This window comes from Synchiropus splendidus, chromosome 13 (assembly GCF_027744825.2).
Source record: "Synchiropus splendidus isolate RoL2022-P1 chromosome 13, RoL_Sspl_1.0, whole genome shotgun sequence".
NCBI lineage: Eukaryota > Metazoa > Chordata > Actinopteri > Syngnathiformes > Callionymidae > Synchiropus > Synchiropus splendidus.
Window position 1 is genome coordinate 1,346,483 of NC_071346.1, and position 25,280 is coordinate 1,371,762.

Consider the following 25,280-nt stretch of genomic DNA (forward strand, 5'->3'; position numbering starts at 1 on the left):
TGCGGCGGGGAAAAGCAACAGAGGGCGGAGTGTCACCAGAGATTGAACGGCGGCGAGCGGCTTAGTGGCAAATACAATCGAGGAGTGTAAACATATCAAGAGCGGCGAGAGGCCGATCGATCGGGCTGGTCTGGGATTGATTAATTACCCTGAGATGGTGGGGGGTGGGGGGCAGTGAAACCTGATCAGAACAAGATTTATCACCGCGACGCCGGGTCCTCCCTCTTTTGTTTCCTCTGTTTACAAGCCTCTAATGTCAGGGGCGGGGCGGACAGGAAGTCATCAATAGCTGATCAGAAAAAGGTCAGATATCGCCCCCTGTGGCAGCACCTGGAATACAGGAAGATGGAGGCTTCATCCATCTGATTTAAAGTTAGAAATGTAGGAGCCGAGCCTTTAAAAGGATGGAAAACGGATGGAGGAACTGCCGAGCTTTTGATGGATGGAGACGAAAAGATGGATGAAAGTTACAAAGAAGGATTGAACTGAATGATCGATTCAGTGGTAGAAACCTATGGAGGCTGGAATGGCATGAAAAAAATATATATATCTGCTGAAAATAAGAATAGAGGAACATTGGCTGAAACATTTTTGTGTTGAGGTTGAAAACTAGAATGGTATTAAAATAAAAAATAAAAATAATTTCTATATTTATTTTCTCAGCCAATATATATTTTTTCAATGCCAACGTAAGTTGGCTCCATTCTAGCCCCATAGAAACTGAGAGAAACTGAATGGATCCACTGGTGTTTTTTGAGTCTGAGTGATGAGTCTCAGACTGGTGGTCAATAACTTGAACTCCAGCGTCTGAAAGAGGCCGAGATGGAGGAGCCAATTAGGCTTCAGGGAGATGTTCTGACGCGTCACATGACAGCAGGCTGGTGGGTGTCAGGAGCAGGACAGGTCAGAGCTCCGGCCCTCACCTGCTCCCCCCCGACTAATGACCGCCGTCCAGCGCCGGAGGTGTCAGCAGCGCCGGGAGAAACCTCCCCAATTAATGGAAGTGGACGGCGGCGGGCGTGACGGGAGACGCGGCGGCGGCAGCTACAGCGCAGGAAGCTCCTCGCTCAGAGATAATTAAAGCTGACGGACATGAGGTTCCCCCCGCTGGCCGCCATCTTGACTCGCCTACAATCTTTTCAGTAACATTCAGTGACAGCAAGTCTGACCCTGCCACCAGCGTGAGGTACAGGAGTCCTGAAGGTCACGGAAAGGTCAGCGTGTTTCCTGCAGGGCTGTCACAGCAGCTCACCATCATGCTGTCTGCTGCCACAGGAGGGTGCCCCGGGGCAGACCCGGGAGATGATGGCGGGCAAGACGTGGGGCAGCAGGGTTCTGGGCCTCTTTGTTTTGACTGCTGCCCCGGTGACTCTCAGATAAGCAGGCGAAACTCAGAGGTCTCTTTTAAACTTTAGCAAGCAACACTTTAAACACATTTTTAATGTTATAGTTTAATTCAGGACTGATCCTTTTCTGTTTCACTTTTTTTGTGATGGTATGTGTTTTGGGCAACAATCTAGTTTGTTTTTTTGTGTGTTTTTTTGGCCCCTTTCTTGGATGCTAAGGTAACAACAAACATGAGGCCAAAGAGAGCATCAGCTGAAGAATGTGTTCCCAACCATCATCATGATTTTGTTCACATTCCTTTCAACACCTTTATTCGTCTTCATCACCGACAATGAGGTATAAATAACCATGTTTTCATCTACAAAACATTAGAAATCACAGCGGGACTCTTCTGCACGTCGTCCCTGTCAAGTATCAGCTGCAGGAATGCAAATCTTTCACATGGTGTTTTCAAGCTCGGCACACAGACGTCATACTCACCGCTGCTTCTCTAACCTGCTGTCCATCCATCCATCCATCCATCCATCATCCATCCATCCATCCATCCATCCACATGTCTAAACCAATGTCACCTCCACGTCCTGCACACAAATGTCCAGCAGAGGCCGGCAGGGTCTGCGTGAAGGCACTGAGTCACAGTCACATGCGAGTGGAATGAGGGTTCAGGAGTACTGCTGCGTGAACCTCTGGTGGAACTCCTTGACTTTGTTCAGGAGGATCCTCAGCTTGTCCGCGGGAGGCAGGATGGTCATCCTGGTCAGAGAGCCACCGTTAGGACCTTCCACTGCGGAGCGCGGCTCGTGACCTACCTGAAGTGGAAGGTTCCGTCTTTCTGACCAAACCCGCTTCCAGGAACCAGGCAGATCCCAGTTTCCTCCAACATCCTCATGCAGTAGAACATGTCGGGCTGCTGGCCTTTCTCCTGCGGCACCAAAGCTGCTTCAGTTCCTCACTATTTGGACTTTTCTGAACAAAGTATCTTCAGAAAGAGAGCAACCACTAAATGGTCAGATGGAGCTCTAACGCATGTGCTTCTGCTGAGGGACAATGGCGACCCCTGCTGCTGAGCGCGAGTGTTTCACGGCCGCTCAACACTTGAGCGCCTGAAGGAGGTGAGCGTGAAGGTTGTGGTGATGAGAGCGTGATGAAAGGAGATAAAGAACGGTGCATCGCAGCTTTGGTGAACAAGCTCCTTCACTCGAGTGTTTCTCGTCCTGAGGCGAGACAAAGCGATGTTACATCTGTGCTCACAGACTGGAGGGAGGAGTCAGACCTCCAGTTCACTTCCCTCCAACTTTCTGGATTCTACAACTGGGGGCGCCATTTTCCTCTGTTACTGTGTGAGGGCAAGTGATAGTGAGAGTGTTTTTTACGTGTCTGCAGCTTCATGAAGGTTTGCTCAGGAGGTGTGCGAGTCTGGGCCTCCGCCATTTTCTTTCCCCCAGTTCCCCTTTCACAGGATTCATGTCTCAGGTTTTTCGCTGCTACGGTTTCCGAGATACGGCCGTTTGTTCGGGGAGTAAGTAACACGGTCGTCTGAAGCATAATGACGCAGCACTTTTGACTTTCACTGTGTGTGAGAGGGAGGAGGAGCGTTGCTGTGGCGACGAAGCTGCAGAGTAGGGGAAAGGTCACAGCCTGCTCAGACTGCAGCCACAGACAGCGGGGCCGTGGCTCAACCATCTTTTGAGCTAGAGACGCTGCTCAAAGCTTCAAACATAGCTGCAGACCTCCACTGACAGTATATGCATCGCAGTGGCTCACGGTGCATTCACCAGCTGTCTAGTCACTCCAGTCTGCCTCTGCTGTAAAGCCTCAACACGTTTTCAGTCATTCACTTCAGTGGCGCAGCTCCAGTGAAGCCTCACCGACCTGTGCCTCTCTGACAGCTCTCTCCGGGATGGTGATGCGAGGGAAGGAGTACATGGCGCCCTGGACTGGGTTGCACCTGATGCCCGGGACCGTGTTGAGGACCTGCTCTGTCAGTTTGGCCTTCTCTGCCAGAGCGCTCAGGGTGGCCGTCCGCTCCTGGAGAAACATGACGCTGAGTGGACCGCTAATGCTACGCTAACAATGACCCCTGTTGAAACATTCACCTTGATGAACTGGGGGTAGGAGGGCTCTCCCGGCTGAGGAGGGTTGACCACCAGGTCCATGAGCGCCTGGCCGGGAACAGGCGGACACAGCCGCACTGACACCAGTTTGGAAAGCTGCGCCTTCACCTCCTCGTCCATGTTGATGACCTCCATGTAGCCCCCGCGGAAGCCACACCTGTCGAGGCAGCACACGGTCAGCTGGCGTGGTCAGAGGCGCTCAGCGGGGTCCAGCCTCGGCACGCACTCGCCCATGTAGCACTTGGAGGTGGAGTGGAAGGACGCCAGCTCCACGGTGTTCGAGTACTCGGGCCCCATTTCAAACAGCACCTTCTTGAAGGAATGGAAGTGGCAGCCCTCTGCGTACACGTTGTCCTGGTAGACCTGAGAGGAGCAAGACGCGCTCGCCGGTGTCCGACACACTTGCATTGTGGGTACAAGGTGGAAGCCTGTACCTCGTCGGCCATCAGGAAGAGACGCTCCTTCGCCGCAAATCGAATCACATCCTCGATGCACTGTCTGCTCTGGACCTGACCTGCAACACCAGGCAGTGAGTGTGCCGCCATCTAGTGGTCGAAATATATAATGCATGCTGTCGACCAGTGCTGAGCAAGGTTTTTATCGTTCACGAAAACTAACTTTTTGTTGGCTGAAATTAAAATAATAGCGAAAGTTTTTAATAAAAATGAACAAATTGTTTACAAACTAAAAACAAACAAACAAAACGAACTAAAGTTATAGCGAAATTGTCCTTCATTTTGGTGCCTTTTGTTGAGTGTTTGTTACTGACTGTTTTGTGATCTATTTGAATCTTCATCTTGTTCCAAAACCCCCTACTGAAGGAAGAAAAACAAAAGCAAATAACTAAAACTAACACTGAAACTAATAAAAACTGAAACTAAACATTTTTCAAATATTGAAACTAACTATAACTAGCCAGGTAGTTAAAAATGAACTGAATTTAAAAGACAAAAACTTAAAATCCTAAACTAAATCCAAACCAAAACTAATGAAAACTCCAATTGCATCCTTGGTGCAGAGTGACAGCAAGCGGTTAGAAGAATTCAGGAGTGTCTCTGACCAGTGGGGTTGCCAGGGTTGATGATGCACAGCGCCCGAGGGTTGCAGTGACCTCTGGCCTGGTCCAAAGCTCGCTGCAGCTCGCTGATGTCCAGGCTCCAGCACCGCTCCTCGTTCAGGTAGTAATTGATCTGCACGGCGTCCAGTTCAGCCAGAGCTGCCGAGTACAGCGGGTACTGAGGGATGGAGATCATGACGCCGCTGCGGCTGGCTCCCTCGCCACACACCAGCAGCTTCAGCATGGTCTGAGGACATGTGAGGGGGGAGGAAACGCTCAGAGTCTTTTCACACCATCTCACCTCCACGCTGCAAGGGTCCGCACCACGATGCCGTCACTGGCTCCCGTGGTCAGGTAAACGTTGTCCGGGTTGCAGTGAACGCCGCCGTCCCGTCGCTCTATGTAGCGAGCCACATCCCGCCGGACAGAGTCCAGACCTTGGCTGGCACTGTAGGCCCCTGAGGGGGGCAGAGCAGGAGACGTGAGCCACAGAGGAGCGCGCCGCAGCCAAGGGGCAGGAGCACACACCCATGCTGTTCCCGCCACACGACTGCAGGATCCGCCGCGCCCGGCCTTTAGCATCTTCAGGGAATGAGTCGTCGTTGAGCAGCTCTGGGTACGAGCAGAGCGCCATCACCTTCAAACACAGGACGGACAGTTGCAGTACAAGCTCCACCCCTTTTGAGAGGCGAGGGTCAAACCTGTCGGAAGAAGGTGATTGGCTGCTGGCCCATGGCGTGCGCGTCCCCGATGTTGGCTTTGATGACCTCAGAGAAGGGCTTCTTCACCCCCTGAAGGTCACAGAGGAGCGTTAAGGTCGCACGCGGCCCAGGAAACTGAACTGCTGTATTGAATTACATCCACAAACAACCTGACTTTGAGGGTTTCTCTATGATCCTGTGGGCAATTTAGGGGTTAAAGCTCAACTAACTAGCCACAAATTGAACAGTTGAACTCGTTTGACTACATTTTGGGGCTGCAACCTGGACAGCACATGTGCTCAGGTGTTTAGGAGACCAAGTCAGAGAGGCTAGATGGAGATGGTTTGGACATGTACAGAGGAGAGAGAGAGAGCCAGTACATTGGTAGATGAAGATGTTGAGATGTTGGAACTGTCAGGCAGAAGGTGGAGAGGAAGGCCACAGAGGAGATTGATGGAGGTGGTGAAGGAGGACATGAGGTTTGTAGGTTTGAGAGCAGAGGAAGCAGAGGACAGGGGGAGATGGAGGAAGGTGATCCAATGTGAGAGGAGAAGCCCAAAGAGGAAGAAGACAAAGATGAACCTGGTGCTCAACTGTCGTGTGATTAAAAGTGGAAAATGATCATTTTTTGGAGATTGTTGTCCTGAAACAATTGTTTTACTGTGGTCATGGTTTACTGAAGGCTTCCCAGACAGATTCAGCTCCAAGCTTGACACCTGAACAACACTGACAGCAGCCTGGAACCCATGGCTGCAGGTGGAACTGGCCCATTCGGGTGTCTATAGCTGTGACAGATGGGCGAGGCCCAGCTTTGACAAACTCACTCGTCCACTGCTGAGGTGAATGTCCATCGCAGGCAGCTGACCAAACATGCTGACATCACACTTGCACAACTGCGACCGCCACCCGCCGCCACCCAGCCGAAATCAAAGCAGCGTGTTTGCTTGATAACTGTGAGCCCACATGATGGTGAGGCTCTCTCATTGGAGGAGCCAGAGGGGTGTCTCCGGTGGACAGCCAATGGAAACCCCCCCCGGGGTGGGGGACACTGCCCCCTGCTGACATTTGACTTGAGGAGACCTGACAGGACCCTCGCTGCTCCAGCTGAAGTCTTACGCAACGCTGTGTGAGGCGCTGGTGAGCAGGCTGAAACAGGAAGGTCCAGGATGTAACTCACACCCAACCATGGAGCGTCAGAAGAATTCCTGCTCATTAGAAGCAAGCAAGGACGACACAGTGGGCCACAGACCATTGGCTCATTATCCCCCCGTTGCTATTGACGACCGCCATTGTGCGCTAAATAAAAGAGCGGCGTGTTAGCGCCGGAGAATGAGCACGCGTCATCTCTGTTTGGACTCCAACAGGCTGGAATGGAAGCAGGACCGAGGACGTCTGAAGAAGGAGAGTCTGATTCAGAAGAGAATGGATGGCTGGGTCAGGAGCGTGAGGCAGAGACTCTAACCTCCAGGAGTTTTCTGTGGAAGTCACTTCAAAGTACACGCCTCCATGACTTGCTACGTCTCACAGATGACCTTTGCTCTAGTCAGTCCTGGAGTTGATGACGTTGATATTCCAGATATGTCTGGCCCGGCTTGACCCTCGTGACCGCAGTTTACTGACCACGCCTGCATTTAGAGCCCGACATGGTGACGCGGTAACCTTAGCCCTCAGCAGCCTCCAGAGGTCAGCACAACGTGCCACCCAGGTCCAGAGTCCTGCTGGGTCTAATGCCACTGACCTGTTCTGGTTCTGAACTGAAACATGGCCTGTCACATTCGCGACACTGCCTGTGCAAAAACTTCTTCTGACCCGAACTCTCACCCCAGCGTCCAGTGGGGGCTCGGCCTCAGCCAGCAGCTCTTATGACGGTGTCTCTGAGTTACGGAGTCAGACTGAATTGAAATCCTCGTCAGATTTCCTCAGCACTGAATGACTTCCACTCAGGGAGTGGAGAGGGGCAGCGCACTGAGACTCAGGACAGCTCTCGCTTCACAAAGCAAACATCAGCGCTGCAGACTGACCAGGCGCCAGCAAATAAAGCGGGAGGAGACTTTTCACCGGGATCTCTTCCGCTCCCGTCCCAGTTCAAGGCCACACTTCTCCTTCGCTCTGCAGCCACTCGCAGACCACCTCCACCCCAGCCACTGCCATTCAGTCCCACTGAAATACCTCCGGCTTGGTTTTGCGTCTCCACACTCATAAATGTCTCCTGGACTTCGACCGGCAGAGAAACAGCGGCGCAGGATGATCGACAGGCAGGAGTTAGTGATTAACGACGCGTGTCCGAGGAAAATAAATGATGAAATTTGTAATCAGCGGTGGACTTTGACAAGCTGGCACAGAGATAATGAAACGGGTCGGTGGATGGAAGAACGCCGGTGTTTCCTGCCCTCAACAGCGTCACTATGGAGATGATCTGGAGCAGGTTCCTCGTGAACAGCACACAATACTTCACAATGAGACAGACGAGTGGCAGAAACATTAGCAGAAGTTATGTTTGGACAGGCTCAGTATGAATCGCTCGCTGCTTCGAAATGACCTGACGTGACCCCGGAGGGTGAACAATAACCCGATATGTTCCAGCAGGTCACTCTCCCACAGTTGATGCTGCGCAGACAGCCACAGCATGATAATAATTAAAGGAGGATTGAATGAATAACAGACGAGACTGCTTTGATAGCTAGAACGTTCTGCTCCGGTCACCCACGAGCTTCTGCTGAGTGGCCTCCAACCGCCAGAGTGAAGACGAAACTAAACTCACACTGCAATGTTTGGGGAGGTTCAGAAATAACTTGTGGAAATCCTGCGGATGGAGTCACGAACACGTGGTGATATGAGCCGCGGGACCTCACCTGACAACGTCCGGACAGGGGACCACAACCGAACTAAAGACCACACCAGTATCAGGTCCCTGGTTATCAACAGAGCACCAGTCATCCTGTTCTATACTTCCATCTCACAGTAAAGATAACACTTCCCCGACAGGTGTTTGTAGTGATAGAATCTTTTCCCGAATCAATGACGGCACACGGAGAAAGTCAGGGACCTGAGCATGCATCATTGAGCCTCAGAAGATCTGTGTTTGATGAGTGTAAGAGCCAAGACATGTCCAAGCATAATGATCAAAACTACAGTTATTGTTTAGAATACAATTATTGAGTAAAAGTAGTAAAAGTACGGAGCTGAGCTTCAGCCCCCGAACTGACATGATACAGTCAACAGTTTATGAGTTCAAATCTTAATAATCTAATCTGAAACAGAGTGTAGGAAGAGAAGATTATTTTTATTATTTTATTAGATATAATTATATATATTATTATTTCAGCTTTATTCTGTTACGCCTTTACATTTCCCTGATTATATCTATAAATATTCAAGTAGGTAAATATTGTATGTACATTCATTTATTGTCAGTAACTTTTACTTTCCCATCGCGAGAATAGGAATCTCTATTTTCGGTGGGATCATGTTCAGTCTAATCTGATGAAGGCCTGGGGTGTGAGCGCTCCGGGGATGTACGCACCTCCGACAGCTCCCTCTCCAGCTCCACCGCCCGCTGCACGATGGGCCCCCGCACCGCGTACTCCACCTTCCTCACCGCGGGGTTCATGGTGTCGATGGTCAGCACTTTGGCCCGCGACAGCGCACCGTCCTCGGTCATCTTCTCCTTGGGGATGCCTTGTCTCGGCGGGCTGAGGCTGGACAGGTTCCTGCCGGGACATGAGGCGGAGGATAGAGGGCGAGAGGTGAGTGAGCGGACCCCGGAGCTCGCGCCGCCGCTGACCCGGAGGAAGAGAGTCCTGGGGGACAGCATCCGTGTGGCTGACATGGCTCTGGGTTTAGCAGCGCAAAGAAGCCGACTGGGTGAAGAGAAGCGGCGGGCAGAGAGCGCGCTCCTCACAGCGCCGAGCGATCAGACCTTTGGACCCTCGGGGTGATAACGGGGCCTCAGTCAGCTGGGTCAGCTGAAGTGACACTTCGGGGGTTCGCTCTCTGCACGCATGGCAGCGACTCTAGCCCAACCCACTCGGGGGGTTCGGTCCCCCGCCGCCCCCTTTTTTGCTGTTATCAAACGCACCTTGCAGCTGTCAATCACGGCTCGGTTCGGCCGCTGTGGACGGATGCCGCTTCCAGCGAGCACCTCGCTTTTGTTCCGCAGCACAATGGGGTCAGGGAGGTGCCGCTCCAAAATCATTGACAACGCTCCTCCTATTTTACCATCCAGGTCCAAAAGTGTAACCCAGCAGGTTTACTGAGGCCGGACAAACAGTTCGGGTCGGTTCCGCCCGGCCGGGTGTATATCGGTGTCGGGGTCAGAGAGATATAGTGGCGGGGTCAGGGCGCTTCTGACGGGTGAGGAGCAGCGACATGTGGTCTCACTCAGAAGCAACACAGGCTCAACACTTTGACTCATAAACAACTGTTCTGAATGATATCAAACCAGCTTCCTCACGTCAGTGCGCGTCAGGTGACCCGGACAGAACAGGGAAGTCGCACTTCTTTGATTTCACTTTGCTGGAAAACATTACATTTCGTCAGGAATAAAAAGCCCGAACTTCCTCTATTCTTTTCTTTTTAACTGGACTCGTTTCAGACACCGAGTGATGAGTCAGGTTGCAGGTTTACTTCCCTCCCCTGGCTCGAAGGAGAACTGAATCACGAAATAATTCCATATGTTTCTGTCAATTCCTGACCCCGCAGCGGGGCTGTAAACACGGTGGCCCTCTAGGTTGATGTGTGAACAGGTGACAGAACATCCTGAACCAGAGACACAGAGATGACTCAATGGAAACCCTCCCACTTGCCTCACCATGTCCCCACACCACCTGACCTGCCCACGGGTTCAAGTGAAAAACCATCCAGGTTCAACACAGAGAGAATGACTCACCAGCAGCAGAACTGTTGAGTCCACCGACATATCTACTCGCTTGAAAACGTTCAGAAAATACTTGTGAATTGGAGTTTGCGTTGCATGCGAGGCTGAAAAACCAGCAGATGGCGACATTTCCACATAAATATCCTATTTATGCAAAACAGGTCAGACTTCAATAAATGAAGAAAAAGTGATTCTGAATTTTAGAAGCACTTCTTCATTTTTAGAATCAAAATTCTTATATTCAGGTACAAAATGAGGTACAGATTAAGCCCTGCTGATAGAGGAGGCACATTTCAAGTTCACAGTTTACTCTTCCCCTTCAGAGTCAGTCGAGCACCAAGAGTGAGGTTCATTTCGGCGTCAGCATGATGGCAGTGCTTGTGACCGATAGTCAGCTCAGTAGTTAAAAGCCGGTGGCAGCAGTGACGTCAGCGAGAGTTTGTGTCGCGACTGATCGCAGAGCAAACGTGGGCACCGCCAGCGGACACAGCAGGAAGAGTTGGTGTTGTGGCGTCTGAAGAGCGTAGCTCTTACACTCGTCTGTGACCAGGTAACATTGCTGGGGCTGGTGGGTAAATCCAAGAGCAAAGTCTTCGGCGCTTCCCTGCTGGGCCTCTGAGGAGCCCGACTCCTCTTGTCTGAAGTACCTTCTCATGCAGAAGATGTAGAAAAGCTTCAGCAGCTCCCAGGCACGGCCTCGAGGGGGCGGAGGGGGGTCTTGACTGGCAGGGGTCATGACACAAGAGATGGAGCGCCGTGTTTCACGACTGATGAGGAGCAGAGCCAGGACATCGGGGCGCAGGGACACGGACTTGGGTAGACAGCGCTGTCCCACGTCGAGGCAGTCTCTTAAACACTCCACCAGGGGGGACCAGAAGCGCCCGACCAGCTGGCTCTCCGCCTGGTACAGGGACGGCGTGGGCCCGCACAGCACACACACGTCTGCCCCTGGGAGCAGCTGGAAGCGCAGGAGCCGGTGGGCGACGCTGGGGCTGCCGTGAGGCAAGAAGACCGGGTAGTCACATGACACAGCTCCGCCACAGGACAGGGAGCGGATCAAGGCGGTCAGCAGCACCACTTCCTGTGGCGCCAGGCGCCACCACTTCTCGGTTGCAGCCGCGATCCGCCCGTGAACCAGGAGGCAGCCGAACTCGCTGTCCGCAGCCGCAGCGAAGCCTTCCACGGCTTCCTGCACCAGGGTGGGGTTTGGGGGCAGGAGGGTGTCAGCGCAGTGGGTCACGGGACCCAGCATGCCCTCCTGTTGGTCTCCCAGCAGCTGGTCGATGAGGCCGAAGCAGGACCTCAGGTCTCTCTTGAGCCGCTCCACATTCCTCACGTTCATCAGCTCGTCCAGGCCAAGAACCAGAACCATACAGCTCCACACGTTTTCCAGAAGACGGTCCAGGCAGATGGGGTCATCGCGGCAGGAGCTGCTCGTCTCCTGGGCCGGGCTCCTCTGTTGCTGCCCTCCACTCACAGCTATGAGCATCAGACTCTGGTGGAAGACCCGCCACACCACCTGACCCCCGCCCTGGCTCTCACAGGAGGACAGCCACGCGCCCTGGCCTCCTCCGAACATGTGCACGCCGTTGAGGGAGCCGATGACCGAGAAGGGCAGCGGTCTGGAGGCGCCCCTGGTGAACAGAGGGACGCCGCTGCTGGCGGTGAGGCAGAGGAGCTGAACTGAACCGTCCGGGAGCATCGCGGTGGGACTGAGCGGCAGCACACCATTCAGCCGGTCACACAAACGAACCCTGGCAACTCAGATAGACGCCGAACATGCCGCGGTTTCCCAGCTCACTAACTTCAGCCAGCTAATGCTAATGCTAAGAGTGGAGTTACCGTTTCCACAGCAACGCGGTGCCATGATTCACTCCTCCGTCGGCGGTGAAAAGGGCTTCATTGTGTGGGTCGGCGAGCATGTGTCACCTCCACCGGTCAAGCTGACGACGAAACCGGCTTCTAGTCACCAGTCGGCATCTATTTTCAGCAGTTTGGCGCTTGTTCGGCGCGCCGACGTTCAAATCTCGCGAGACGTGAATCGAGATTTGAGTTATCTATCGCGAGGTTTCGTTCGCAAGTTTACAGTCGATAAATACAGTTAACATCACTAACATAAATCTTAAAATGGCCGATTTATAATCCAGTTAGGATCTTGTCTTCGGATGTGCAGTTCAGTCTGAAGCGCCAAATGAATTTCCTAAATGAAAATCTGACTTTTAACTCAAGTAGCTATTAAGCCAATGGAGACTTTGTCACCTTTCAAAGTAAACAACGATTTACTCACCTTTGACTTTTCTGAACTGCCACAGACAAGAGGTGGGGGACACCCTGGACAGCTCGCCAGCGTCTTCCAAACCTCATAGACACAGAGACGACCACCCACAAGTGTCACTGATTGAGCTCCTTTGAGGAAAAAAGAAAGCTGACAGCTGAACTCCACAGTCAGAGTTAGAGATCCCGCCACCCGTAACAAGGAACAAGTCCGTTCTCATCAAATCTGTGTTGGGAGCAGAACGTTGTGGTTAAACAAAGGCTTGGATCACCGCAACATTGTAGATGACATAATGACCTCGGACCTATGGTTTCTTTACGGCACGTCAACAACACTGAGCCAAAACGCAAATTGCTAAACAACAACAAAGGAGACAACTGGAGCCGGTTAGTTTATTAGCAAAAACTGTTCAATTCACACTCACGTGATTAGAGTAACAAAGAACATTTTCAATCATTAAATACAAAAAAGTCCATAAGTGTGATGACTAAAATAGAAAAGGCACAAGAATCGACTGGAAAATAATAATCACACTGTGCCATGAAAAATAAAACTGCCGTCTCATGTCAGCTGTGGTTCAAAATATCATCTTCTCTGACACAATGTGTTCTACACCCACAAGACTTCTGGTGGCAGTATAATGGCTTGGCATGAGGAGCAGTGTTGAGGTCAACGTTTCCCTGTAGCATCGAGATGTTGGTCTGCGGAGGACAGAACGAGAGGGTGACTGAGCGGCTGAGCTACTGACGTCTCTCAACAAAGTCGACTAGCAAGTGGAAACAACAGCGCTTGGGTTACCGATGAGTCCAGCGGCATCACAAGAAGGAGCAGACTTTCTGCGGTCTGAAGGGGTTGGTGCTGGACGAGACTCCGGTGAGCAGCGGGTCTTGCATAGCATTCTGCATGCAGAACTGCTGCAGGTCGGCAGCCGCCTGAGACACCTGCAAACATAAGGCCACACGGAGAGTTACCATGAGGACTAACTGTTTACTATGACAGAATCATAATCCACTAGACACTATCTTCTGTATGCAAAACGATCATCAGATTAGATGTTTACATATATGGAACTGAGCTGTAATTAGAATGAGAACAACCACACGCCTGTAACTCTATAGCACTATTTCACTGCCTATTATTACAGTGAAGAAAATTAGAAAATAAATTACTACCAAGACATAAAGATGGTCTGTCGATAATAACATATAGAGGACTTACAGCCAGTTTGTAGTCTGTGATATGGTTTCAACGGTCACTTTGTTGAATGAAACCTGATTTTCTAATAAGACATAACAGACCCATGGCTAACAACAATAGCTCAACTGAACCACCGTTATTAACGTTCGATGGAATATCGGCGTTTTAAACACGTTACTGTCGAGTTAAAAGTAAGAAGGTAGTGAACACGCTGCATTATTCAATAGCTACGCCCAGTGATTCATTCATGGATGGAGAACTTTGACGCCAGGAGCCTCGGGCTCGGCTAACGCTGTTAGCCGCACCGACTAACGGTAGGAATGTTTCCGCGATAAAGCGCGGAATGAGCCTAACCTTCACTCTGTTGATGCTGGCCTCGAAGCGCAGCTGCTGCACAGCTTTCTTCATCGCCACAAGGTTGGAGGATCCAGACATTTTGGAGCTTTGTTGAAGTAATCAGAAGGATGGGCGGCGAAGGGAGTTCCTCTCCGTGATGCTAGCGCGAATGTGGGGAGGGCGACTTCCGCTTCCGGCGAACCCGCGGGTGTAGCTCAGTACAATGACCGGCAGGGGTCAGTATTACAACATTGACGCCTTCATTGATGCACTCGCCTTTATTCATCGATTAATGTTACAAAAACAAAAAAAACAAGTTTTAGCTAATCCTGGTCGTTAGAAGAAACGTGGAAGGTGAGGAATAAAAAAATCCTTCAGCACCGAATTCAGTTTAATAAAAAATACCTTTATTGTGCTTTTTCTTCAGTGAAAAAGAAACGAATACATATTGCACTACTTAAAGTGAGAAGGAGCGGAATCAAGTCTTGTGTTCCACAGACATCCAGATAAATAGATGACTCGCCTCTGACATACCATATGGAACATATATAAAAAAGTCAGATCAATAAAGTGCGTTTTGTTTTGATCAGTTTGAAAAGTCTGATTCTGAGATGAGCAGGGGCAGTGGAGGGTCTCAAGTGAGGCCGTTTTCATCTTCTCCCAAAGTGAAGACGCTCAAGTTGCTGCAGCGAAGTCGGTTCATGGACTTGGCTGTCGGTGCTGCGCTGCCGCCGCCGTTGTCGTCGTCGTCGTCCGCGGGGTGGCTCTCCTGCCAGCGGCCTCTGCCTGCATGCCTGGACGAGCTGCAAGTGGAAATACAGTTTAGCATCCAGGAGACAGTGGCCCCGAGCGGGAGCAGTCACCTGCCGTCTGGAACCAAGCGCAGAGTGCGGTACAGCTCCGCCGTGGACGGCACAGCAGGCGTCTGAGAAACTTTGGGGGTTGAGAAGGTAGTGAAGGCAGAGGACTTGGCTGGAGCCGCTTTTTTGGACGACATCCGGACCTCCGGCTCACTCTCTATGACACAGACGGGAGAAAACTGACTTGCTAATCCAAGTCTCCACTCTTCTGATGGTACATTCCGGTCGGTCACGATGGATAAGCCGACCGGGGGTCGAGAACGTACTGATGGATAAGGCGCTGTGTCCGTCAGCCACCGAGCACCTGCGGCGGTCCAGAAAAGGCGTCATGTTCAGGAACTGACTCTTCAGCCAGGAGGCCCGGTCCTCCTCGAAAGCCTTTTTCTGCCCGGAGACACACTGATCAGGACACCTGTGCCACCTTCAGCTCACCCGCTCCAGTACCTCTCGGCCCAGTCGGATGGCTGCCTCCGTGAAGTTCCTCCGCTCCCTCTCGAAATTCCTCTTCTGCTCCTCAAAGAGCCTCCACTCTTCGTTGAGCCGCTCCTTCTCCTCCAGGGTGTAGCAGCCGTTCAGCAGCGACGCAGTGTCGTCGTCAAACGAGGCGTGGAGCTGTTGCTAGGCCCGCAGAATGTTAGCACGTTAGCATGCAAGCGACGGTGTCGGACCTGACCGAGGGCAGACCTGCAGTAGCTGCTGCTGAGTGTGAATGAACTCCCTGCACTGCTGCACTTCCCTCCTCATCCTCTCCATCTCGTCCTCGTGCGTCTCTCTCGGAATCACGTCTTGACAGGCTTGGAAGGCAAAAGCACCCTGCGCGTCACTGACCCGGTTACAGGCCGCTCGCACTCCACTGTGGCCCACCTTGAGTGTCCAGTTTCTCCACGTGGGTCCTCAGCTTCCTCCACTGCTGCCGGATGCTGTTGGTCAGCTGCTCTCGAGCTTGTTCGCAGGACTTGTCCAGCATTTCCCTGCTGGAGTCGCCGAGCTTCTCCTCTCCATCCGACTCCACCTGAGAACAGAGATCAGAGCTCTGTAATCCTCACACACCATCTGATACTATGAAGGCTGCCCAAGCCAAGTGTTTGTTTTTAAGCTTCTTACTCAAATATGTGAGTGTGAATCACTTGATCTAGCGCATATTATAGAGCTTGTTCAGAGGCCAAGTCAAGCACCTGCTCCTGGCTGCTCTCCACCGACGCTGCTTTGTTGGACGACGGTGGAGGACTGAGGATGTGATTCATCTCTCTCTTCATCAGCTGCAGCACTTTCTTCAGCTCCACATTTTCCAACATCAGCGCGCGCTGGCGTTCCTCATAGTCGCCAAGCATGGACTTGTACATGTGACCCTCGTGGCTGCACGGAACCAGTCCTCACAATGAAGCTCACACCCGTGGCCCTGGTGAAGCAAAGGATGCGGAACACACCTGACAGCAGCTTTGGTGGTTTTCCACTGGCTGCGCTTGCCGTCGGCCCGGCCCAGGCAGTTCAGCACGTCGATGGCTGGAGGAGAATAGCAAGAGTCAGATGTCAACCTTTGATCGACAGCAGCACGGAGCGCACGCACCCAGCCGCTTGTCCTTCCTGTCGATCAGCAGCTGGCTCAGACGTTCTTTGAGCTTGGCAGATTCTCGCTCTCGTCTCTTGGCGTCGTGACTGTATTGGGTGGCCCGGCTGGCGATGATGTTCTGGAGCTTCTGGACCTGTGTGCAGATGTGTTCCCGAGCTCTAGTGAGCAGAACTGAAGCAGTGGATGCTGAAGCTCAAGTCCTTTTTATTTTTACCTCGTCCTTTTCCGTTTTCAGGCAGCTCTGCAGAGTCTTGATCTTCAGCTGCAGCTGCCTCTCCGTCTCATGCAGACCCGACTTCTCCCGCATGGACAACTCCAACTGATCCTGGTGGAAACACAGTTCACTTTGCTTTGTGTCTGAACACAGACCCCAGTCTCATCTTTCAGCGTGTGAGTACCATCAGTCTGGAGTTGCTCATCTGCACGTGCTCCAAGGTGCTGCTCTTCTTGTGATGTTCCTTTTCCAAGTCCTCCAACGTTCCCATGTCGCGCCGGTGGAGCTTGAGGAGTTCAAACATGGCGTTGAGGGCCGGCGCCGAGCTCACACCAGGAGCGCCCGGAGCACTGGCCTGGATACTCATGGGAAGTCCCAGAGAGCAGAGCTCCTGAGGAGCACACGCCAGAGAGATGGCACAGCTGTTTCATTGGAGCATTTTATCAATGACAATCAGGTATTTTTGCTCACGATAGTGATTACTATACTGTTAAAAAAATATAGAAATAATCATGTAATGTGTTTGATTTTCGTTCATTTTTTGTTACACCCTTGATAATTCTAGTGAAAACTCAGCAATGAGATGAGTATTTGAGGGGAATATCATTTATCATCCATTGTTTATGGTGATTTCCGAAGTTTGTACTGAAGTGAGGGCAGCCCTTCAGTGCCCTCAGAGTAGCTCACGGTTGCTCAAAGGTCGGTGACCCCTGATCTAGAGCCTGATGCTCTTGATAGAAGTCTGAAACGAAGGAGTTGTGATGAAGTTCTCTTGCTCTTCAGAGACCTGAGCGCGACATCCTGTGAATGGAAGCATATGAAGCAGCTGGTCGTCGCACCTGGTTGATGTAGGAGATGCACTGAGGTACGTTGTCGTCGGTGCAAAAGACCGTGATCACATTGTAAGAGCTCTTAGACAGAGGCGGAGGAGGGTGGTTCTGTCTGGAGGGCGACATGTGGGAAATGCTGGAGATCTCATAGTTCCCTGGCACCAGAAAAGACAGGAAGCAGATCAGAAGAACGTCTTTGACGGCGCATAACTAGGTTGGTGTTCTGAAATGGAGATATGGGTCACCTCCAGCACCGATATAAATAGATGAAAAGGTTTTCTATTTTTACAGTTTTAAAGTAGATCAGCCGCAGGAGTGGAGGAGCTTACCCACAGAGGTCTCCATTGGCACGTGGTTCCACCACTCGCCCATGTCACCGGAGCATCAGGCACCGGTTGCCAGGCGCATGAGGCTCCAACCACCGGATGGATTAGCAGCCGGGCAGACAATCGCTGGAGCACAGCATCAGACCAGGAGATAATCTCAGCCAAAGCTTCACCCCGGATTAAAAGCAGATGTGCACCCACCCCGGCGAGGGTGGGCTTTAACTTGACCTCCTGCTGTCTAGATTGCAGAGGGGTGAGATGATCCCAAATCAACAAGCACTGTATAGAAAAACACGCAGCAGCCGAGTCTTGTGAAACGTGTTTTACCAGCCAAGGACTGGCCACTCCCACAAGTCCACGGAGTTCACTGCAGTAAATGTCAAGAACATTCTCCGAGCAGGGTCTTCTGCGTGCGATCACGTGCCTGCACGAACGGCACGCCACGACACGGCAGATTTCATCCTTTACATTTCATTCAAAATGACTGTACAAGACAGTACAGAAGCCACTGGAGAGCAACAGTGAGTCAGCGCCACTTGTTTATGGTCCATCATAGAGTTCCGTTTGAACACACGCTTTAGTTCTGACGTCATACTTAAACATCATGACGGACACATTTGCACAAACTCAGTAAGAACTGGCTGTGTTGGAGAACACTGGACATAAACACACACACTATACAGAACTATACAATAACTACGGTCCTGTACCTTGTATCTTTGACAAAACTATGGCGGATTTGCCCTGAAACGTTGTAATAATAGCAATAACGTAAATGTCAGCTGATGTTTTAGCGGTGTTATTCCGAGTATTCTACGTACAGAGAGGAGAGTGAGGCTTTTTAAATGAAAAAAAAAACTTTTACCTGTTTCAAAACTGTTTGCAGTAACTAAGTCGATACAAACTTATCTTTCACTCGCAGCAGCTCGAAAGCTTATCTTCAAAAACAAGCAGTGGAAAGACACTGACAAAACATCTGCGTTCAACAACCAAACACGCGAAATGTACCTTTCCTTTCATAGTGAAGTGTAATGACGCCACTTCGGTACCGTAAACCTTGTTCAAGAGCGCATGTTTGAATCAAGTTGAACTCTTGTCATGTAACTTTTCATCATGATATCTGACGTGAAAGCATCTTGGCTGGTTATATCGGCTTCCATGTGGAATTCCGCGTGTAAAACGGAGGTTACATGCGCTTAATGTTGCCGTTAGTCTCGCACATTAAATCTCCTTGGAGTGATCCTGCGGAGTTAGCGTTTAGCTCCAGGTGTTAGCATGTTAGCAAACCTGCCACACTCACCTGGCCGTCGCTCCTGGGTCAACGAGCCCCGCTTCCGCCTCCGAGGAGCCCTGCAGGTGAAGTCCCGGGCGGGTCCGTCCGAAGCCAGGCGCTGTGTGGACCAGTGGAGAGCCGGGTGAGTGACGGCGGAGGAGCGCGGGTGCGCGACGAGTCAGCGCCGCAGCTGCAGCCGATTGTGTTGCTCAACACTAATAATCCAGCGAGGGAATCGAACCATCCCCCGCTGTTACTGGGCTCGCTGCTGCTGTGCAGACACCATCCCGCCACACACAGGACGACTGTATATGAAGAAATAAATCAACGCTGAAAGCATCCCAGAACTTTGGTGCGCGCCACGAAGAAAAATACCAAAAACAAATACCTGAAAAAAAAAATCTCTCACAGTCTTTATTGATCGATCCGTGTCACTTAGAACATGGAGTGAAACACCTCACATCTACAAAAACAGTGCTGAAAATACTGGTCCAAATACAGGTTTAATTGTTGTATCGTCATCGCCTCGTCAACACTGAGGGAATTCACTTGTCAAAGACAGAACACACGTGCACGTTGCACACCTGAAGGTGATGTTCAGTGTGGTCAGTTCGAATCCATCAACAACATAAGCTAACTTTGAACAAGAAAAGGTCTGTCTGCAGGCTTCACTGCAGTGTTGCCGGTTGGATGATGGAGAGGCGAGCGACTAAGTGTCAACACCACAGGCTCCATTATAAAGTGCTCAGTAATAGATATAAAGCTACCTTTGAGTTTTCACTGGCTGTGGTTATTATTATTATGAAGGCAGGTCCTGAATGGAGCTCTGGAAGAGCTTTCCTTGATTCACAGAGTCCGAAACAGAATCTGAGACTATTATAAAACAGCTCCTCAATTAGAAAACGTATTTCTGATCAGAAAACTGTGTTGAGATCGAGCATTCCTGGGCCTTCAGTTCCCCCAGACCACACCCACACATACATCAATTCATACAGTGATTTCATTTTCTTTCGCTTCACTGTTGAACTGTTATGTCCTATATTAGATTAGATTAGATTGACACACTACTGTATTCTATTTTTATTCTAAATCATTCCACTCCCAGTCTATAACCACATGTGTTTCCCCCTTTTCCCCTACAGTGTAATATTGTCCCGAAAGCATGAAACGTATAGTTTATATCTGTAGTTTAAACGTGCTAATAAAATAGATCTTAAAAGTGTAGTTTACCCTCGTATGAAAGTGAATATGCTAAACACATAAACCTGAGTTTTGACGCCCTCTGGGTTTTGGCACCCTCTGCTGGTGAGTCGATGGCGCTACATCCGTCTGAAACAGGAGGGCAGGTAGGGCCACCGTGGGTGCAGGTTGTTGTTCGAGCAGTCAGCGACACCTTCTCACCACTCGGGTGTCTGAAGAGTCGAGTCAGTCTGTTGTTGCTTGTTCTGCGAGCGCTGGACTGGCTGGAACAAAAGCCTGCACCGCCCCGACCCTCTGGGGACCGGATTGCTCTGGTCTGGTCTACATTTTCTCTCTGCATCCAAAGCAGCAGGCGAAGTTGCAGCATGAAGGGGGTTCTTCCTCCAGCTGGTAGCGTCCGGACTCGGGCTCGTCTCTGCACTCGGCTATGAATGCCTGAAGCTGTGACACCGGCGCCTTGTCCTGCTGGTTATGCTGGGAAATGAAGGAGCCCTTTAGAAAGCGGACGCTGTGAGGCGGCCAGCGGCCGGGACTGACCTTGATGGTCTCGTAGGTGTCGGTGATGAGCGCGATGAAGAGGCTGAGCACCATGTAGATGAAGAGCGAGATGAAGGAGTAGAGGTAGAGCCTGCTGAAGAGCCACACCATGTAGCTTTTGTCCCGCAGCATCAGGAAGGTGGCGAACATGTCGTCGCCGTTGAGGAGCGAGAAGAGACACTCGGTCACCTTGTCCAGGGTCCGGAACTGGAAGCACAGGGTGGGCGAGGTGTTGACAGGGTGCCGCGGCGGCGTCAGGGCGAGTCTGACCCACCTTGTCGTGATAAGGGCCCAGCACGATCCAGCCGCAGAAGCAGTAGCCCAGGTAGATCATGGCCGCGCAGCAGCAGAAGCGGATGACGTTGGGAAGTGCTGCCCTCAGAGTCAAGATCAGGATCTGGCACCGAAGAGTCGGCGTTAGCTCGGCTCGGACGGGAACGCGAATGTGTCAAGACTCACGTTGTACTTCCTGAAGAAGCCCAAATATCGGATCACACCCACCCAAACCAGCAAGGTGGCCGTCCCCAGCAGGATGCTACACACGTCGTAGTCGGTGAGGAACTGTGAAGAAAAGGAAGCCCGTCAGCTCACTGGCTCCCCTGAAAGTGAAACACTCCGGGGTCTCATTGTGAAACTGGTAAAGTTCCGCATGCACAAAGACAGACACGCTTTTGTTTCCAGAGAAAACCTGCTGACAACCAGCTCCGGGCCCAGTTCGCTCTTCTGACTCCTTGTGATTGGTGCACATGTAATACACGGCAGGTTAGTGGTGTAGGACTCGAGATGGGTCTCGGTCTGATGGCCACTTCTTTAGGGTCTACGAAGGAATTTTCACTTGTCTGGGACTGGGCGGACTCGGGATTTCTATTCAAGTCCAGTCCAGACGGACAGAAGGACTTGTCATGACTGGGAAACATAGTCTTTCATTTGAAAGATTCTTGTTCAGTTTTCTTTGATATGTATCAAACTGATCCACTGGAGGCCGACAGCAGGGGCAGGTTTTTGTTCCTAATTCAGCAGGGGGAGACCCAATGTTTGTCAGACTGGTGCTGCTTGTGTCAGCTGACTCCTGATTGGTTCACTGTGTGAGCCTGCGCCCACTGCAGCTCAGTCTGAGACTCCTTATATTGACTGTCTCGGTCTGGTCTCAGTCTCAACCTTGAAATGTCCTCCTCTGGTCTTGGTTTGGATAATGTCTTGGTCTGGATAATGTCTTGGTCTGGTCCTGGTCTGGATAATGTCTTGGTCTGGTCCTGGTCCGTATAATGTCTTGGTCCCGACCTCCAAATGTCTCGGTCTAGTCTTGGTTTTGATCTCCAAATGTCTTGGTCTTGTATCTTGGTCTGGTCCTGGTCTGGATAATGTCTTGGTCTCGACCTCCAAATGTCTCGGTCTAGTCTTGGTTTTGATCTCCAAATGTCTTGGTCTTGTATCTTGGTCTGGTCCCGATCTGGATAATGCCTTGGTCTTGCTGTGGTCTTGACTGCAACACTACGGCGAATGTGAGAGGAAAACCCCCACAAACTAGCCACCTTTGTCTGAATCCCAATTTTCAGCGCCGAGCCGGTGATGGTCAGGCTGTCGCTGACCACGATGAGGATGTACCATCCGTTGACGAACTCCAGACGGTCGGCGATGCTCACTCGCTTGTTGTAGTAGGCGTGGAAGAAGATGTTGAACTCCTGCGGGAGAGAGAGTACGAGTCACGGAGCCCGGTCTCTTGAGGGGGGATCTGCTGTGACTCACGAACTGCAGCTGGACTCCGTTGATGATGGACCTCATGCAGAGGATGAGGGAGGTGACGCAGGCCAGGATGACCAGCGAGTCGAACATCAGCAGCAGGTAGTCGTTCCCTGCTGGAGATCACAACAGCTGCTGTGTGGATAGGAATCAGGGTTCGACAGCCGCAGCCTGATGCACAAGGCGACGGCAACCAAGTGCGTCTGAAGCCACGAGGGCAAAGCCACCTCAGGCCTCTCTGAGGGCCCTTAGAAGGGGGCGATATTTGTGACAAACCACTGCTCATTTTGCTCAGGGTTCATCATGGTGTAGTCTTCACTAACAAAGATGGCGGCCGTTCCAACTGAACTGCTCCACTCAGCTGCGCCGGGCTGCGTCCCAGGCATCGGGACCTGTGACGGAGCAAATCTGGAAATGGGCCGGTTATTTCGGCCCCTTTCCGAGACGCACCGACCCAAAGCGACTGCTGGCAACACGCCAACATGTGGACGGCAGGAAGCCTGAACTTGCTTGGTGTAAAATGACTGGCAGAACCAAGATGAAGGGAAGAGGTCTGGACGGTGAGCTGTGTCATGTGTTGTGTCAGGGGAACATCAGGGGGCGCTGCACACCCCATGGTAAGAGTTGAACTTACAAGTCTCTTCAACGTTCCAGTCCTTGCACTCGTAGATTTTCACCTGGTTCTCGACGTCGACTTTGATCTTCCCGCTGTGCGCGCGGTTGTCGAACACGACCTGAAACAGAACCTGGTCTGTGACCGTCCGATTCCAGGGCCCGAGCCCGGGGGACTCACCGCGATGTGGAAGTTGTAGCAGTCGGGCAGCTCGTGGTGTCTGACAGTTTGGAGGTTGATGGTTTTTAAAGTCAGGCTCATTTGGAGTGACAGCAGCCTGAGCGCACAAAGCCCCGTCAGCCAGCAGCTCCTTCAGCAGGAAACCAGTGTTTTCACTTGGCTCACCTCTCGAAGTCCAGAGAGGCGTTTAACTGTGCCAGTGTGCTGTTGTCCAACGGCTGCATCGGGTGGATGGAAACACATTCTGTGAGGAGGACAATGTTTTATTTCCATCCCACTTCCTCTTTTGGGGAAGTCACAAGGAGCGTCTGATTGATTCCATGAGTCAGTCTCCATGGCGACGCAGCGGCAGACACAACAAGGCCTCAGCAGACCAACGTGGCGCCGCCCGCTTACCTCTGTCTATTCGTGGATCGATGTTGAAGGTCTCCTGTCCGGGGTCCAGGCTGATGTTTCTGTAGAACTCTTGACACACGGAGAGCGGGGTCACCTCGCCGTCGACCTTCTCGTATGCCAGGTTGCCCACCGTCACATGATGGAGCTTGATAAACTGCAACGCAGGCAGGACTGAATCAACACGCTGGAGTTGCTTCAGCGTGAATCATGTGTTTGTCCTGGGACGATGGAAACTGGTGGAACGACCTCTGGAGGTGGGGGGTCAAGGTCACCCACAGAGATTCATCCAGGAAGCTAATGCCCCCTGAGTTGAATCAGAACACAAGTGAGATCTAAATGAAACTGCTGTGAGAGTGTTGCAGTGCAGTATGGGAAAGATGAAGCGGCTGTATCGTTGTAGTCTGAGTCTCTCCTGGATGCCCCGTCATCTGGGAGCCACTTTTTCACCAGACCAAGGTTAGAGTTAGAGTGGTTACCCTGTTGATGACAAAGTCGATGTGCTCGTACACGTCTGCCCTCGTGTAGAGCGCGTAGCGTCCCAGATGTTGGTCCTTGTATCCTTTGAGAAACAGGTGTCTGAACGTCATCAGGCTCTCGTCTTTGAAGGTGACCATCATTTCGTTGCTGAGTCCGAACGAGACCAGCTGGAGGAGAGAAGGGGGGTGGTGAGGGGGAGCGTGGGTGAGAGTCGGGGCGCGGTGTGACCAACCTGCACCGTGATGATGGCGATCTTCAGGATCTGCAGCATCAGCTTCCAGGGCTTGCGGCCTCTGGCTCTGTACTTCTGACAGGGGTTCATGAAGAAGTACTTGAGCCTCCTCCTGAAGTCCTCCACCACCTTGGGGTCCACCCTGCGGGAGTAAACCCTCCACCTGCACTGAGCATTGACCCCCCTCTCCTCCGACCTCGCCGTCAGCAGTGGTTCAGATTCCTCCATGTCACTGTCACGACATCAGAAATGCGCCGAGGTCACTGCGAAAGTTCCATCATTCCAGTCATTCTGATGTTTATCTAACAGGTTCTCCTGCCTCAGCTCACCCCTCACGCTGCGACTGGCTCGGAATTCAACTCTCTAGATCGAACATCACCGACTTATCACTGCTTCATAGTCAGTCCTGACACAATACAAGTCGTAGGAAACGCCAAGGACACTTGATCATGAGGGGTCACGAAAGTGAGGAAACCATTTTCTACTGCTTTAACTCACATTTTATATCCACAACCAACCTCTTCTGTCAACCTTATGCCTCGATATTTAAATAAATATCATCTTCTTCATCTGAATTACTGGCAGCAAACCTCTAGAAACCTACAGAATGTTTGAGGAAGCTGAAAAGTCCAGCGTCAATGGAGATAAAGGAGAACGTCACCTGTGCGGAGGACGTTGCCACACAGCCTCCTGACAGCGACTCCGGTCCCGACTGAACTCAGCAGCCTCTGCGACTGTCACACCCCCGTCACTTTCCTGTTCTTCCAAAACACATTCATCTCAGCAGCAGCATCTCTGCAGCCCTGTCAGTGACGAGCGAGTCCGTGTTGGCAAAGCTGGTTCAGCACTTTCAGCTGGGTTCGGAACAGGAAGTGAAACTAGAAACGTGCTACGTCAGCGGCGGGTCCCAAAGAACCGATGCTGCTCGG

The 25,280-nt window shown here is 51.6% G+C and overlaps 5 protein-coding genes across 12 annotated transcripts; all 5 read right to left on the reverse strand.

Moving 5' to 3' along the window:
- Nucleotides 1–1,641: 1,641 nt before the first annotated feature.
- gpt (glutamic--pyruvic transaminase) lies at nt 1,642–12,474 on the reverse strand. Of its 4 annotated transcripts, none has more exons than XM_053882502.1 (12): nt 12,383–12,474; nt 8,743–8,929; nt 5,220–5,309; nt 5,047–5,155; nt 4,843–4,976; nt 4,522–4,765; nt 3,896–3,975; nt 3,688–3,824; nt 3,444–3,618; nt 3,220–3,375; nt 2,157–2,269; nt 1,642–2,100 (listed from the first exon to the last, which is right to left on the reverse strand). In XM_053882502.1, exons 1-12 carry the CDS (start codon nt 12,457–12,459, stop codon nt 2,010–2,012), a joined length of 1,593 nt encoding a protein of 530 aa, XP_053738477.1. In that variant the 5' UTR covers nt 12,460–12,474; the 3' UTR covers nt 1,642–2,009. The 4 variants fall into 4 exon arrangements, with proteins under 4 accessions (XP_053738477.1, XP_053738476.1, XP_053738478.1 ...); XM_053882501.1 differs by lacking the exon at nt 12,383–12,474 and adding an exon at nt 11,938–12,120; XM_053882503.1 differs by lacking the exon at nt 12,383–12,474 and adding an exon at nt 9,298–9,663.
- fuz (fuzzy planar cell polarity protein) lies at nt 9,948–11,927 on the reverse strand. The gene has a single exon (XM_053882504.1). The coding sequence runs from the start codon at nt 11,795–11,797 to the stop codon at nt 10,499–10,501; it is 1,299 nt and encodes a 432-aa protein (XP_053738479.1). The 5' UTR covers nt 11,798–11,927; the 3' UTR covers nt 9,948–10,498.
- Nucleotides 12,475–12,748: 274 nt separating the features above from the next.
- Nucleotides 12,749–14,073, reverse strand: LOC128769148 (guanine nucleotide-binding protein G(I)/G(S)/G(O) subunit gamma-5-like). Its single transcript, XM_053882505.1, has 3 exons — nt 13,922–14,073; nt 13,169–13,311; nt 12,749–13,071 (listed from the first exon to the last, which is right to left on the reverse strand). The coding sequence occupies exons 1-2, from the start codon at nt 14,000–14,002 to the stop codon at nt 13,186–13,188; spliced, it is 207 nt and encodes a 68-aa protein (XP_053738480.1). The 5' UTR covers nt 14,003–14,073; the 3' UTR covers nt 12,749–13,071; nt 13,169–13,185.
- A 215-nt stretch (nt 14,074–14,288) lies between these two features.
- Nucleotides 14,289–19,251, reverse strand: ssx2ipa (synovial sarcoma, X breakpoint 2 interacting protein a). Of its 4 annotated transcripts, none has more exons than XM_053882496.1 (14): nt 19,004–19,251; nt 17,707–17,829; nt 17,387–17,532; nt 16,732–16,938; nt 16,548–16,658; nt 16,331–16,466; nt 16,191–16,266; nt 15,939–16,119; nt 15,628–15,775; nt 15,448–15,557; nt 15,208–15,381; nt 15,030–15,147; nt 14,767–14,920; nt 14,289–14,706 (listed from the first exon to the last, which is right to left on the reverse strand). In XM_053882496.1, the coding sequence occupies exons 2-14, from the start codon at nt 17,747–17,749 to the stop codon at nt 14,538–14,540; spliced, it is 1,773 nt and encodes a 590-aa protein (XP_053738471.1). In that variant the 5' UTR covers nt 17,750–17,829; nt 19,004–19,251; the 3' UTR covers nt 14,289–14,537. The 4 variants fall into 4 exon arrangements, with proteins under 4 accessions (XP_053738471.1, XP_053738470.1, XP_053738472.1 ...); XM_053882495.1 differs by having other exon boundaries at nt 17,707–17,941; XM_053882497.1 differs by having other exon boundaries at nt 15,208–15,375; nt 17,707–19,251.
- A 143-nt stretch (nt 19,252–19,394) lies between these two features.
- LOC128769144 (mucolipin-3-like) lies at nt 19,395–25,180 on the reverse strand. Of its 2 annotated transcripts, none has more exons than XM_053882499.1 (13): nt 25,013–25,180; nt 24,352–24,583; nt 24,119–24,286; nt 23,643–23,796; nt 23,412–23,490; nt 23,247–23,343; nt 23,088–23,187; nt 22,460–22,566; nt 22,246–22,395; nt 21,173–21,274; nt 20,988–21,110; nt 20,714–20,920; nt 19,395–20,650 (listed from the first exon to the last, which is right to left on the reverse strand). In XM_053882499.1, exons 2-13 carry the CDS (start codon nt 24,577–24,579, stop codon nt 20,498–20,500), a joined length of 1,668 nt encoding a protein of 555 aa, XP_053738474.1. In that variant the 5' UTR covers nt 24,580–24,583; nt 25,013–25,180; the 3' UTR covers nt 19,395–20,497. The 2 variants fall into 2 exon arrangements, with proteins under 2 accessions (XP_053738474.1, XP_053738473.1); XM_053882498.1 differs by having other exon boundaries at nt 19,396–20,650; nt 22,460–22,569; nt 25,013–25,179.
- Nucleotides 25,181–25,280: the final 100 nt, after the last annotated feature.

Coding starts and splice junctions, on each gene's coding strand:
- LOC128769144 (XM_053882498.1), bottom strand. CDS start 24,579: ATGGAGGAATCTGAACCACTGCTGACGGCGAGGTCGGAGGAGAGGGGG. Junction 24,287..24,351: donor TCGCCATCATCACGGTGCAG/GTTGGTCACACC, acceptor TCTCTCCTCCAG/CTGGTCTCGTTCGGACTCAG. Junction 22,570..23,087: donor CTGGAACGTTGAAGAGACTT/GTAAGTTCAACT, acceptor TGTGATCTCCAG/CAGGGAACGACTACCTGCTG.
- LOC128769148 (XM_053882505.1), bottom strand. CDS start 14,002: ATGTCTGGATCCTCCAACCTTGTGGCGATGAAGAAAGCTGTGCAGCAG. Junction 13,312..13,921: donor CCAGCATCAACAGAGTGAAG/GTTAGGCTCATT, acceptor TTATGTTTGCAG/GTGTCTCAGGCGGCTGCCGA.
- ssx2ipa (XM_053882496.1), bottom strand. CDS start 17,749: ATGGGCGAGTGGTGGAACCACGTGCCAATGGAGACCTCTGTGG. Junction 16,939..17,386: donor GCATCTCCTACATCAACCAG/GTGCGACGACCA, acceptor TGTGCTCCTCAG/GAGCTCTGCTCTCTGGGACT. Junction 14,707..14,766: donor CGCTTGGTTCCAGACGGCAG/GTGACTGCTCCC, acceptor TTCCACTTGCAG/CTCGTCCAGGCATGCAGGCA.
- fuz (XM_053882504.1), bottom strand. CDS start 11,797: ATGCTCCCGGACGGTTCAGTTCAGCTCCTCTGCCTCACCGCCAGCAGC.
- gpt (XM_053882500.1), bottom strand. CDS start 9,048: ATGTCAGCCACACGGATGCTGTCCCCCAGGACTCTCTTCCTCCGGGTC. Junction 4,977..5,046: donor GTGTGGCGGGAACAGCATGG/GTGTGTGCTCCT, acceptor TGCCCCCCTCAG/GGGCCTACAGTGCCAGCCAA. Junction 3,376..3,443: donor CCTACCCCCAGTTCATCAAG/GTGAATGTTTCA, acceptor ATGTTTCTCCAG/GAGCGGACGGCCACCCTGAG.